At 40.4% G+C, this 14917-nt stretch overlaps 1 protein-coding gene across 2 annotated transcripts in view; it reads right to left on the bottom strand.

Moving 5' to 3' along the window:
- Nucleotides 1–14917, bottom strand: part of gtpbp4 (GTP binding protein 4) — a 36665-nt gene that overhangs the window by 9881 nt on the left and 11867 nt on the right. For both annotated transcript variants that reach the window (XM_078537349.1, XM_078537350.1), the window contains exons 7-13: nucleotides 8087–8278; nucleotides 6878–6943; nucleotides 4791–4880; nucleotides 3255–3365; nucleotides 1564–1638; nucleotides 1433–1484; nucleotides 670–770 (exon numbers count right to left, since the gene is read on the bottom strand). In XM_078537349.1, the coding sequence (XP_078393475.1) occupies nucleotides 670–770; nucleotides 1433–1484; nucleotides 1564–1638; nucleotides 3255–3365; nucleotides 4791–4880; nucleotides 6878–6943; nucleotides 8087–8278 (687 nt within the window). The remainder of the gene's footprint in view (nucleotides 1–669; nucleotides 771–1432; nucleotides 1485–1563; nucleotides 1639–3254; nucleotides 3366–4790; nucleotides 4881–6877; nucleotides 6944–8086; nucleotides 8279–14917) is intronic.

The raw sequence follows: 14917 nt of genomic DNA, 5'->3' as shown, positions 1-14917 counted from the left end.
TGATGTATAAGTTGAAATACTGTACCATACATGTGCAGCACTGTGCATTCCTAGCTGAACAAATTTGCAAAATAAAATACATTAAATATAAAATAAACACAATACAATATCCAAAAAAATACACACACTATACAGCTTCCTGTGCTGTACAGTAATTTTAGATTGACCAGGCTCTGACTGGTGGCAGAAGCTGGCTGGTGCAGTTATCATCTGAAGTCCCAGAACTATTTGCACTAACCAGCTTCTGCCAGAGGTGAAGCCAGGAGTGGAGGAAGCAACAGAATGAGCAACCACGAGTAGAAGAACAGACTCGAGGACCGGGAGCAGGGGCAGGAGGTGAGGCCCAGGAGTAGGGGCTGGGGGTGGGAAAGGGGCACATGGAAGCACTGGGCGTAAGGTTTTGTGAGCAGGCAGGCCACAGAAGAGGAAGTCTGTGGCAAACGACGGTTAAGTAAAACTGGCAATGTTAAACAGATATGCTGACAGTGCTTTATTCACAATGTTAAAGTGAAACAATGTTAAATGAGGCAATGATAAGCGAGGACTTACAGTACTGCAGTGTTCATGTTTTCAAATGGTCCATGAAATTACTCACTCAGTAAAGTTCTAGTTACTTGTCAAAACACCAAACCAATTAAAATAAAAATGTAGAATTCAATTCTAACTCACCTTCATAATTTCAGGATCAATGTAATCAGCTACGTTATGACCTTCCCATATTTCAGGGACCAGATCTTGCTTCTCAGATTCATTCACCAAATCCCAGTATTCTAAAGAGTGAACAGATATTATTTACTGAATGTAAAGATTTGATAACTCAGCAGCAGTATGACCGCAGCAGTACTATCAGCAAGGAGACAGGTCAGAATTCAAACTCCAGTCACCTGGGTACTCTTGTGTTCTGCTGCGAAGTAGTTTTACCAATGGATTGGAGAACAAACTCACTGGAACCCCATATTCTGAACTCCGGCTGCTGACCGGAAAGGCATCAGGAAGAATTGCAGTGGGCCAGTGGCCGCAGTGTGGGCCGAGTGCACATGCGCAGCTCTTCCTGACACCTTTCTGGTCAGCAGCAGGAGTTACAGTCTTGTTGTACTTGCAAGTCATAAGTGATTAATTATAGATCTGCATAGAACATACAAAAGTTGCCTTTCTTTACACTCTTCTTCGTGATTCCCCTATTAACAAATTACCATACATGTCTTCCTAAAATCAACGTTGAAAATTATCTTTTGCATATGCCCCTCATTAAAGCTTTGGTCACCTTATATCCACCTATTGGAGGCCATCCTTTAATAGAGCACAATGCATAAATTTTAATGAGAATAAAGTTGCTTAAAGGCGCAAAACATCAATTTTAATTTTAACAGCTATTATCTTATTTGTTGGAACGTGCCAGTTAGGTAACAGAATATTTCAGAAAATTACTTACTCTGGAGGTCCAGGACATAATCATCACCCATCTCCAATTCCAAGTCCCGTTCCTGTCAAAGATAGGATCTTAGGTAACAAAGCAATGACAGAAATTTGGATCAATTGCTTACAGCCTAAATCTTCACTAACCGATTTACGTTTTGGCACATCAACCTCCATTTTTCTGCGTTTGGAAGCTCCTTCAGGTATCCAGGGCGGTCTCTCCTAAAAAAAATGGACAAGACAAAACAGAACATAATATTCTTTGACACAGGTTTAACCAGAGATGTCTGAAAACACAAAGTTATGCACTATAATCTGGGAAAGTGTCACTGTGCATTAAAAAAGAAAAATCAGGAACAATAGCGCATCATTGTACTCAATTGTACAGTATAAGCCACCTAGCACAAGATAGCTCCTGGGTCAATCCTCATTTGTAGCACTTCAGCCAGGGGGAAGCGATGGCGCAGTGGTATTGCCCCCTCCCAAGGGGAGGCAATGGTGTAGTGGTATTGTTGCTAGACTAATAATCCAGAGACCTAGGGGACCCAGTTTCAAGCAAGAAAAAAAGAAAAATAATGAAAACATAAGAAAAGAAAGATATCTCCTACAGCTTGCTCTGCAGTGATCCCGCTTGGAAATACTTAAGTGTGAACACCAAATGGAGACAAAATGATGACTTTGTCACGAAGACAGCCCATTAAATATCTAGGCCCAGATAGGAAGAAATGCCATTTGGACGAATTACCTGAGAATCCTATGGTAAAACCATTCTCGAACATGTACATAGTGTCAAAAATCTCTCTCTCTCCAGGTACTATGCCCTAAGAGGGCATTGGCATCCATGGACTTTCATGTTAACCTTACTCTAGAGGCGTGGATCATCTTCGTTGGTGATACATTCATTAAGATCATGAGGCTCTTTAAAAAGGCCGTCCTTTGTCTACCCAATCTCGTTTACCATCAATCTTTCCCATTAGTACCAGACTTTCTAAATCCTAAGTTCTTATTACGTGCTCAATAAATTCCAATTGTCTCTTCCAGGTCTTGGTCAGCAGAGTACTTTTGGTCTCAGATTTTACTAGCACCTTTTTATTGGCAGTGTGACTCATCCAAGATACCTTCATTATTCACCTCAAAAACCACAACTCTGCAGCCTCAATTCTTTCCTGCATTGCTTCGCTGATCCTCCAACACTTGCTTTCATATGTCAAAATTGGTGTGATATAGCACTCCAGGATCCTCAGTTTTGTTTTCATGGCTAACTTTGTGTTGATCATAATCTTTATCATTTATTGAAAGTGCATTTTTAGCCATTCCAATCCTTCATCTTATTTCTTGCTCGCTCTGTCTGATATTAACATATTTCCTGGGTAGCAAAATTTGTCTATCTGTTTGATCTTTTCGTTCTCCACTGTGATCTTGCATTCTCGTACGGTTTTCTTTTTGACACAACTAGACATTTTCTTTCCTTACAAGTTATGCTCAACCCTTTCTTCCCACTTTCACTCACTACTCTATCCAAAACCTTTTGCAGTTTCTCCTCAGAGTTGGCAATAAGAACGGCATCATCAGCGTATCTTATATTATGAAAATCAAAAATCATACTTTTGGAAACTAAATGGAAAAGCTACATTATCCAAAAGTAAAACATATCAAACTCAAATACTGGTGGTGGGAAGAAAACAGGGGCAGGAATCATGACTGCAATCGCAGTTCACTTCTCCATAAAATTAAGCCACCCGTTTAAAAATTGATATTGCAAGGCTGTTGCACAACACATGATTAAGAAATCTTTACTGCATGTGATATAACAGAAAAGAGCAATACTTTTAACTCACCTTCTGATCTCTCTTTGATGGAACAGCTAGATGGAGTCTGTTCAGTAAATCATTCACCTTCTTGCCTTTCATTTTGCTATCAACGCGATGAGTAAGTAGCCTATCACATGCCTAATAACATTATGTAAATTGTGGATCAGTTTTAACAAATTGAAGATTGCATTTCTTTAAACAACAAATCCTTGAACAATAAAAACACAACTCCATCCTGCAGGGTGCAAGACTTTAGACTACTAATTTAAATTAACCTGGTAGATCAGATAGTTGGACACAGCTTACTCCAATTTTCCAGAAGTCAACTGGAAATAACAACAGCAACTCTTGAATTGCTCTTACAATTCTACTTGGAATCCTGCTGCCACTCAGCTTATAAGTTTAACAGCTCTATCTCCCTTCCCCTCTCAGGTCAGGTCGCTTCACCCTCCTCACAGCAAAGCTAGTGAGGTAGCAAGTCTCCAGCTCAAGCACTTTCTTCGGATTGTAATACCCATGGTTAGGGGGAAATTAAAAATGCTAAAAGAAAATACAGTAAGAATTTACTGAAAAACCCTTAAAATCTCCAGGCAGACATGCCTGCTAAACATATTAAGAGTTGAAGATTACCAGATGAACATTGCACAGCCTTGAGAGTCAGGCCAGAGACACAAGCAGGACATAAATCAGATTAAGTGCACTCCACTCTCACATAGGGAAGGGGCAGATGGCTTTAGCTTAGATATGGGAAGACATACAAGAGACAAAGAGGGGGCTTTGATGAAACACAAACAGTCTTGAGCTGTGAGAACCAAGGTCTTTGCTCATGCATTTAAAGTTTGATTGGATAATATAATTATGTATACCTCCTTTAGAATAATTGGTTAGCAAAATCACATGTTTATGTACTCAATAGGATAGTTAACATGAGACCGGTGTGTCGGTTACCGATTGGATGTATTCAAATGTACTCAAATGTATTATGATAAGAAAAAGTACAAAAGTAATGAAATATAATCAATCTGGGAGCTGGGTCTCCATTCTTAGGAATGATTGCGGCTCCCTTGCATATGCTTGAATAAAAACAGTTAAAGGAAGCCTGAGTCTCTGTGGTCGCCGTATGATCGGGGATTGTAACTTCTCCTCTTCAACTGGCCTATGCGGTAGTTGCTGGATTGGAGGGGGTGCCTTTTACACCATGGATAAGTTACCTAAGAGTATTCAATTATAATTGAGTTGAAGCATCCTCTGAGCTTCAATAAGCACACCAACATCACAGTACAGTTAAAAAGTTATAAAACAAAAAATGCTGGAAAAACTCAGGTCTGGCAGCATTTGTGGAGAGAGAAACAGAGTTAATGTTTCGAGTCCGTATGACTCAGAGCATTCTGCTTTCAATAAAAAGTTAGTTTTCCAAATAATACTACACCCAACTTTGTTATTGTATCATTCTTGTAGCAAAAAAAACTCAACAGTAAAGCTATTCTTTCTGCTATTGGGACCCTGCTAGTTACTGTGTAAATGTTATAACCCAAAATGAGAAATTCAGAGGGAAAAACACACCTCAGTTTTAACTTTAATGATCCCCTCTTCTGTCAAAGTACTTGTTTCTGTTACAGTGATTCCTTCCGCCACAAAATCTGCAAAGATTTTCTGCAAGAACAGAAAAAGCAAAATTGTAATTAAATAGCCATGGTAGTTCAATGAGATCATACACCATGACTCATCAATACACAGCCTTCAAGAGATGGTTAACTTTAAGCAGCATTTGATTAAAGATGAAATTGGATACAAATGTGGATGACAGCTTCTTAAATGCTGAGAGCACATCCCAAAGGCCACTACAAAAAAAGTCAGACAAGTAAACCTCCCCAGACATTTTCAAGGGCTTTTTAGAAACTGTCTCAGAGGAGAAACTGGTTGCGGTCTGACATCACATATAGGCCAGACAGGGATAAGGATAAGTTTTCTTCCCTAAATAACATTAATGAACTAGGTTGTTTCTTATGACAATTCATTGTCAGTTATACTGATACTAGCTACTTATTTCCAGCTTTAAAAAAACTGAATTTAAATTTTCAAACTGCTATGGTGTGACTTGAACTCACATTCTCTAGATTATGAGCCCAGCACTTTGGATTATTAGCCCTATAACATAACCACTACACGACCAAACCAGACATGCAAGTATGCACAAAACGCTTTAATTAGCAGGAAAATATTTTCAATCAAGATGCCAAATAAAAAGTTTGTATGCTTTTGTTTTTAAATTAGACGGTGAAATAATATAAAAGCTCTTTTGTCCATGGTTCAAACATGGACGAAAGAGCTGAACTCCTGACGTGAGGTGAGAGTGACTACCCTTGACATCAAGGAGCCTTAGCAAAATTGGAGTCAATGGGAATCACGAGGAAAACTCTCCGCTGGTTGGAGTCATACCTAGCACAAGGGAAGATGGTTGTGGTTGTTGGAGATCAGTCATCTCAGCCCCAGGACATCACTGCAGGAGTTCCTCAGGGTAGTGTCCTCGGCCAAACCATCTTCAGCTGCTTCATTAATGACCTTCCTTCCATCATGAGGTCAGAAGTGGGGATGTTCGCTGATGATTGCACAATGTTCAGCACCATTTGCAACTCTTCAGACACTGAAGCAGTCCATGTCCAAATGCAGCAGGACCTGAACATTTTCCAGGCTTGGGCTGACAAGTGGCAAGTGACATTTGTGCTACACAAGTGTCAGGCAATGACAATCTCCAACTAGAGAGAATCCAACCATCACCCCTTGATGTTCAACGGCATTACCATCACTGAATCTCTCAATATCAACATCTTGGGGGTTACCATTGACCAGAAACTGAACTGGACTTGCCATATAAATACTGTGGCTACAAGAGCAGGTCAGACGCTAGGAATCCTGCAACAAGTAACTCACCTCCTGACTCCCCAAAACCTGTCAACCATTTACAAGGCACAAGTCAGGAGTGTGATGGAATGCTCCCCACTTGCCTGGATAAGTGCAGCTCCCACAACACTCAAGAAGCTTGACACCGTCCAGAACAAAGCAGCTCACTTGATTGGCACCACATCCACACACACCAGCACCAACCCTTGGTAGCAACAGTGTATACCATCTACAAGATGCACTGCAGGAATTCAACAAGGCTCCTTCGATAGCACCTTCCAAACCCACGACCACTCTCATCTAGAAGGACAAGGGCAGCAGATAGATGGGAACACCACCACCGAGACGTCCCCCCCCAAGTCAGTCTCCAGTCTGACTTGGAAATATATCGCCATTTCACTGTTGCTGGGTCAAAATCCTGGAACTCCCTCCCTAACAGCAGTGGGTGTACCTACACCACATGGACTGCAGCAAATCAAGAAGGCAGCTCGCCACCACCTTCTCAAGGGCAACTAGGGATGGGCAATAAATGCAGGCCCAGCCAGCAAAGCCCATATCCCATGAATGAATTCAAAAACAATATGGGCCTACAGTAATATGCTAAGGATAGGATAAGGCCATTACCCTACGGGTATGCTTCATTAAAATGAACTTAGCTTAGGTGTATAACAGTTACTATCCAGAGGGGGTGCAAATATGCAGTAAATGTTGGTTTTAACACCGCACCATCACCCAAAAACAGTACTGACCTTCTGTTCTTCGGTAAGTTCATCTATCTTCTTCACATCAGATTTATTTGCAACAATAATAAGGGGCTGAAACAATAAAGTAAATCAGTAAAATGAAGCAAGCCAACTTTCTTCCAAACAGATACATCGATTGAAAGGTCAGATATAGAATTATAATGATTTACAACCCAGAATGAGTTATTTATATTTTTTTAAATTCATCCACAGGATCTGGGTGTCCCTGGCATTTATCACCCATCCATAACAGCCCTTCAGCAGCTGGTGGTAAGCCACCTTCTTGAACCACTATAGGCGGTGTGGTACTTAGCATTCTTTGTCACAATGGCTTGGTAGAACTGAGTGGCTCACTAGGGCACTTCAAAGAGCAGTTAAGAGTCAACCATATTGCCGATGCTTGGGAGTCACACATAGCCCAGGCTGGGTAAGGACGGCAGGCTTCCTTCCTCTTAAAAGATATTAGTGAATTAGGTGGGTTTTTATAACAGTCCAGTATTTTCACAATCATCATTACTTTTATTACCTTTCTAAATCCAGATTTAAAATATTAACTGAATTTAAGTTACCTAGCTCCTTGGTGGAATTTGATCTTCTGGCTCTGGATCACTAATTCAGTAACATAATCGCTATGCAACTGCAACCCTAAAGGTGATTTAAGTGGTGGGGGCCATATTTATCCTCCTCTAGAGTGGTAGTCTTAACCCCACTTTCCTGCAAATATCTTTATTCCCTTTCCTTCAACCACTAAAGAATCCATTCTAAAGTTAACACAATCACCAATTATGGTAGTGCATTCCACAACCTCAACTCTATGGGTTATCTGTCCTAAATCCTTTTCATTTAATCATAATTACGTGCCTTCAACCACTGAACTGTTTACCAGCAAAATTTTAAACTCTACCAAAGCATTTCTGCTCTAACAAAAATTGACCCAAATGTATCTGCATCATAGGTAATGAGATGAAGTGAAAAGTCAAGTGAGAGCAACTAGATTAAAAAGAAAGGCAAACTTGTACTATATAGTGCCTTCACATCATAATGTCTCGATCACTTTACAGCCAATGAATTACTTTGTAAGTGTGGTCATTGTTGTAATGTAGGAAACATGGCAACCAATTTGCATACAGCAAGCTCCCCCAAACAGCAATGAAATGGTCAATGAAATAATTTAAAGTTTAAACTAAATATTAAATGTTCAAACGAGGACTTTACCTTATTGGCAAAGAGAGGCCGAATATTTTTGAAGAGCTCCAGCTGTGCCTCCACACTGTGACCACACTGTTCTGACACGTCCATCACATATAGCACAGCAGCACGGAGGTGAGCCAGTGCAGTGATCGCCTGCATCTCAATGGTATTCCGCTCCTCCAATGGATGATCCAAAACACCAGGTGTATCAACTACCTAATCCAGGAGAACTATCATTTTTAGTACAAGCCTTTCCTCAATGTTTTATTTTTCATTTGAAAATTGACTACAGCATTGAACATGTCAACACATTACCATTAAACAACAATCATATTAGACACTAAATAAAAGCACATTGATAGTACTCTAGTTATAACCATTTCAATAAACACGTATAAAAACTGTGCTTAGTAGAAAATGAGATTCTGGGATTTTATAAAAGAGGACGCCATGAAAAATTCTCTTCACACCGATTTGTACAGAGCACTCTGATTAATACAAAGCATGAATATGTCTCATTGTGAACCAGCACAAGCAGAATTTCTTAGAGCAACCAAACACAGGAAAAAATCCTGAGGGGAAAAACAGATTGTCGCTAAGTAACTGCTATGTTAAAAATATTAATCAATTTGTAACACGGTCTCCGAAGCCAGAAATTATTTCCAGTTATGCAGGACAGTTTCCCAGTAACAACCCCTCATTACCGCATCAAAATCTCACTCCAAGCAAATGCAATAGGAGTCTAATCCCCACTGGATGGAACATTTTGATTAATGAAAAGACAGTGTTAGAACGATTGCAAATCCAAAATTAGGAATAGGAGTAGGCCATTCAGCTTACATGATTTTGAGAGGCCTGCATTGTCCTACTGAGCTCACTGCCATTTTGCCAGCCATGCAAGCTCTGACTTTTTATCTCCAATTCTCTGTTTCTTATTGCTCTTGCTTTCAATCTCCTTTTGAAAGCCTGATTTATTCGGCCTCTGCAATTTCTCAGCAGTACATTCCACTTTCTCACCATCCTTCATGTGAGAAAAATGCATTTTCCTGCTCAGGATGAATGGGCTGTTCCTCAGTTAATCAATCAATTCCTTTCATTATTTTAAATACTTCAATTTCCTTAGCTCCAAGTCTTATAACCTGTTTACTCAGTCTCTCAACATAGTTAAATCCATTCATAGTATCACTCTTCATGAGGTGAACTGCCCAGAACTGAACACAATATCCACAAGATCCCAGCAGACGAGGCAGGACATGCTGCCCATCTTAATTCATCCATAGAAAAGAACCTGACATTTCCCCACCTCGTCCCCAATGCTGCATATAATTATTGCTTAACTGATTCCAAACCTTTTTCTTCCACCATTCTGCCCAGGAATCCATTCCAAATGTTGCTCACTCTCTGAATATAAGACCCAAAGTTACCTTTTGCTATTCGAACCTGTGTCCCTTTAATCAAACAAAATCAGTTGATCAGTTGCATCACTTCTGCATCAATTCCACGGGGATCTGTTAACTCAGCACAGGCCGTGAACCATGTTGGGGTCTTCTTGGTTTGTATGGCTGAGAGGTAGATTTCACTACTAAGTCATCAGGGCAGCATGGCATAATTAATGTTTAACACATACACAGTCCTGCTGAAACTAAAATTAATTTTAAAACATACCTGCAATAGCTATCATTAGAATCTTTCAGCGCAGAAATTTGGCCCACCATGCCCGAGAATAGACTAGAAAATCAGTCCCACTCCCTTGCATTTTACTGACAGCCTTCAAAATTCCACCCCCCCAACCAAGTCTTTATCCAACTCCCTTTTGAAAGTTATATTGAATCTGCTTCCAGCGCTCTTTCAGGTGTCTATTTAAGGTCATAACAATTGCAATTTCAAATTTAAATTTAATCTGTAAATTGCGTACATTGTGAAAATGTTCTTACCTCGCCACTGGTTATTTTGCTCATTACCTTAAATCTGCATCCTCTGGTTACGAATCCTTCTGCACTGGAAACAGTTTCCCCTTACTTGATATATCAAAGCCCTTCATGATTTTGAGCACCACTATTAAATCTTCTCTTAATATTTGCTGCTTTAAGGATGAGAATTCCACCTTCTATTGGTTTGCCATGTAATTGAAGTCCCTTGCTCCTAGTACTATTCTAGTAAATCTCCCCTGCACTCTAAGGCCATGACATCCATCCTAACATGTGGTGCCCAGAATTATCACAATACTCCAGCTGAGGCCTAATCAGTGTCGTTTAAAGGTTAGTATAACTTTTTGCTTTTGTATTCTACCTAGATATAAAACCAAGGAACCTGTATGCTTTTTTTAATAGCCACCTCAATTTGTCCTGTCACCTTCAAACACTTGTGTACATACACCCACAGGCCTTCCTGTTCTTGCACCCTCTTTAAAATTGCACCATTTAGTTTACATTGCCCCCTCTCATTTTCCTACCAAAATCATAGAATCTTAGAAATAATTGGCACAAGAGGCCATTTGTCCATTATATGCACACAACCAAAAAGAGAGCTATCTAGCCTAATGCCACTTTCCTGCTTTGGTCCACAGCCTTGTAGGTCACAGCACTACTTAAAGTGCATATCCAAGTATTTTTAAAATGCAATAAGGGCTTCTGTCTGGACCTTTCTTTCATGCGATGAGTTCCAGACCTCACCACACTGGGTGAAAAAATTTCTCAACATCCCTCCAATTCTTTTACTAGTTGCTTTAAATCTATGTCCCCTGGTTATTGACTTCTTTGTTAAGGGAAATAAGTCCTTCTTATCCATTCTATATAGACTCAATTAAATCCCCCTGAGCCAAAATCATCCCTATTCCAAGGAACAAAACCCCAGCCTATTCAATCTTTCCTCATAGCTAAATTTCACCATTCCCACAGTAGTGAACAGAACTGTACACAGTGCTCTAGCTGTCACCTATTGTTTTATACAGTTCCTGCCTTCAGTCTGTACCTCAACCCATAAAGGAAAGCATCCCATTTGCCTTATCTACCTGTCTTGTTATCTTACAGGATCTGTGGACATGCAATTCAAGATCCCTCCAATGGCTTGTTTGCCCTCCCCAAATGCATTAATCACACTTCTCCAGACTGAAATCCATTTACCATTCTTCTGCCCACCTGATCAGATCTTGATAACTTTCTGCAGTCTCCAGTTTTTTTCTGCAGCTTGCAGTTTTCTTCTTCAGTATCAGCCACATAGTCAATTTTTGTACTATCTGCAAACATCTGAACTTTGCCCCTTACATTAAGGCTAAATCATTGATATACAGAATGAAAAGCATGGCAATAAGAACTAGTACTGAGCCCTGCGGAAATCCACTGGAGACAGCCTTCCAATTACAAAAACGCCATTGACCTTTACCCCTTGTTTCCTGCCACTGAGCCAATTTTGTAACCAACTTGCCACTTGTCTTTGGGCCTGATTGGCTTTTACTTTTCTGACCGATCTGTCAAAAGCTTTGCTAAAATTCTAGTAAACATGCAATCATCAGCAACTCTGTTTATTATCTCCTCAAAAAATTCAAAAGTCAGACACAACCTTCCCTTACAATTGTGTTGACTGTCCTTAATTAATCTGTACCTTTCCAAATGTCAATTAACATTGTACCTCCACATTTTTTCCAATAATTTGCCCACCGGAGGTTAGACTGACCAGCCTGTAATTACTTAAGTCTACCCCTTTCTCCCTTCATAAACAACAGTAAAAAGTTGGCAGTCCTCCAGTGCCACATCTGTACCCAGAAGATTGGTAAATGATGGTCAGAGCCTCCAGTTATTTCCACTCGCTTTTCTTAACAGAATACACTTCACCGTTGCCTGACAAATTACCTTCTTTCAAATATGCTAATCCCCTTAATATTTCTTTTTCCACTATGTTTATCCCATCCCATATTTCACACACCTCCTCAACTACAATGTGCGCTTTGTCCCCCTTTTGTGAAGACAGAGGCAAAATATTCATACGTTTTCTGCCTCCACTCACAGGTTACCCTTTTGGCCTATAATCAGCCGTATTCTTTCCTTTGTTACCCTTTTGCTCCTCATAGACGTTTAAAACATCTTTGGGTTTTCCTGGATTTTACTTGCCACTATTTTTTCATGCCCTCTCTTGGCTTTCCTAAGTGCTTTTTGATTTCACCCCTATATTTTCTATATTCCTCTAAGCTTACGGTAGCGTTCAGCTCTCAGTATCTCACATGAGCTTGCCTTTTTTGTTCTATCTTACCTTATATGCTCCTGGACATCCAGAGGGCTCAAGGAATGCACCACTTCACATTTCTCTACATTTAGTTTTATCTGCAATGTGTCTGCTTCATTCACTAGTCTATGTCCTCCTGAAGTCTATTACTATCCTCCTCAATGTCCAAGTTTTGTGACATCAGGAAACATTGACATTATGCTATATTTACCCAAATCCAGGATATTAATATATACCAAAAAAGCAGTGATCCCAATATCGATCCTGCATACAAGATCACAAGAATTAGGAAGAGGCGGCCACTTGGCCCCTCGAACCTGCTTTGCCATGATTGTGGCCTGAACTCTACTCCTCCTGTCTATCCCCCATAACTCTCAACTCCCTTGATCAAAAATCTGTCCAACTCACCCTTAATATATTCAATGACCCACAGCTCTCTATGGAAGAGAATTCCACAGATTAACAACCCTCAGAAAAAATTTCTTCACTGTCTTAAGTAGGAGAACCCTTACTTTTAAACCGTCCCCCCTAGTTCTGGACTCCCCAAAAAAGGGGAAACAACCTTTTAGCATCCACCCTGTCAAATCCCCTCAGGATCTTCTGTTTCAATAAGATCACCTCTCATTCTCCTAAATTCCAATGGGTACAGCCCCAACCTGCTGAACCTTTCCCTATAAGATAACCCCTTCATCCCAGGAATCAGTCACCCTTCTCTGAACTGCCTCTAATGCAATTACATCCTTTCTTAAATAAGGAGACCAAAACTGTACACAGTACTCTAGATGCCATCTCACTAAGGCCCTGTACAGCTGTAGCAACACTTCTCTGCTTTTATATGCGACTCCCATTGCAATAATCATTTGTCTTCCTATTCACTTGCTATACCTGCATACTAATATGTTGCGATTCATGTACCAGAATACCCAGTTCACTCTATACCTGCAATCTCTCTCCATTTAAATAATAAACGGTTTTCCATTCTTCCTGCCAAAGTGGACAAGTTCATACTTTCCCAATTATACTCCACCTGCCAACGTTTTCCCCACTCAGTTAACCTATCGAAATCCATTTGTAAACTGTTTATGCCCTCTTGACAACTTACTTTCCTACCTACCTTTGTGTCATCAGCAAATTTAGCTACCATACATTTGATCCCTTCCCTGTCCCTTCCTGCCACTCTGGTTATCATTACCCCTATCACTACCCTGCTCTATTATCTTGTCTTTTCTCTTTAATTTATCATATCTCCGCTCACGTGATCTCTACCCGCTTCCTGTCAGCCTGGAAAACAACCTTTCTCCACGACTCTCTGCTTCTACACTACTTTCTGCTTAGTCGGTTTCACACAATCTTATGATCATATCCACTGTCCTTTTAACCATCCCATGGACTTCAATTTTGCTAATAAATCTATTGTTCATTCTCCATGGCAACACCTCTACCACAGTCCACATGCCAACCAATCTAGCACTCTCTTCTCATAAGGCCATAAAACATATGAGAAGTAGGCCATTCGGCCCATTGAGTCTGCTCCGCCATTCAATGAGATCATGGCTGATCTGATACCCTTCAACTCCACTTTCCTGCCTTTTCCTCATAACCCTGGATTCCCTTACTGATTAAAAATGTCTATCTTAGCCTTGGATATACTTAACGACCCAGCCTCTACAGTAAAGAATTCCACAGATTCACTACCCTCAGAGGAGGAATTCCTCTTCATCTCTGTCTTAAATGGGCGACCCCTTACTCTGAGATTATGCCCTCTGGTCCTAGGCTCTCCCACAAGGGGAAACAACCTCTCAGCACCTACCCTGACAAGCCCTCTAAGAATCTTATATGTTTCAATAAGATCGCCCCTCATTCTTCTAAACTCCAATGATTACAGGCCCAACCTACCCAACCTCTCCTCATAAGAATATCCTCCCATACCCGGGATCAACCTAGTGAATCTTCTCTGGACTGCCTCCAATACTAGTATATCTTTCCTTAGATAAGGGGACCAAAACTGTTCACAGTATTCTAGGTGTGGTCTTGTATAGTTTTAGCAAGACTTCCCTATTTTTATACTCCATTCCCTTTGAAATAAAGGCCAACATTCTATTTGCCATCCCCATTACCTGCTGAACTTGTATGTTAGCTTTTTGGGATTCATGCACAAGGACTCCCAAATCCCTCTGTGCTGTAGCTTTCTGCAGTCTTTCTCCATGTAATATTCAGCTCCTCTATTCTCCCTGACAAAATGCATAACCTCACATTTCTCTAATGATATTCCACCTGTCAAATTTTTGCCCACTCACTTAACCTGTCTATATCACTCTGTAGATGCTTCATGTCATCCTCACCACTTGCCTTCCCACCTATTTTTTGTGTCATGCGCAAACTTGGCGACAGTACATTCACTTCCCTCATCTAAGTCATTAATATGTATTGTAAATAATTGTGGCCCCAGCACTGATTCCTGTGGCACGCCACTAGTTACAGGATGCCATACTGCAAATGCCTCCCTTATCCCAACTCTCTGTCTTCTATTAGTTAGCCAATCCTCTATCCATGCTAATTTACTACCCCCAAATCCATGGGCTCTTAACTTAAGTAGCCTTGTGTGGTGCCTTATCAAATGCCCTTCAGAAATCTAAA

This window comes from Cetorhinus maximus, chromosome 3 (assembly GCF_964194155.1).
Source record: "Cetorhinus maximus chromosome 3, sCetMax3.hap1.1, whole genome shotgun sequence".
In the NCBI taxonomy this organism is placed as follows: domain Eukaryota; kingdom Metazoa; phylum Chordata; class Chondrichthyes; order Lamniformes; family Cetorhinidae; genus Cetorhinus; species Cetorhinus maximus.
The sequence above is the reverse complement of the archived record's forward strand: the minus strand, read 5'-3'. Positions and strand labels throughout refer to the sequence as shown.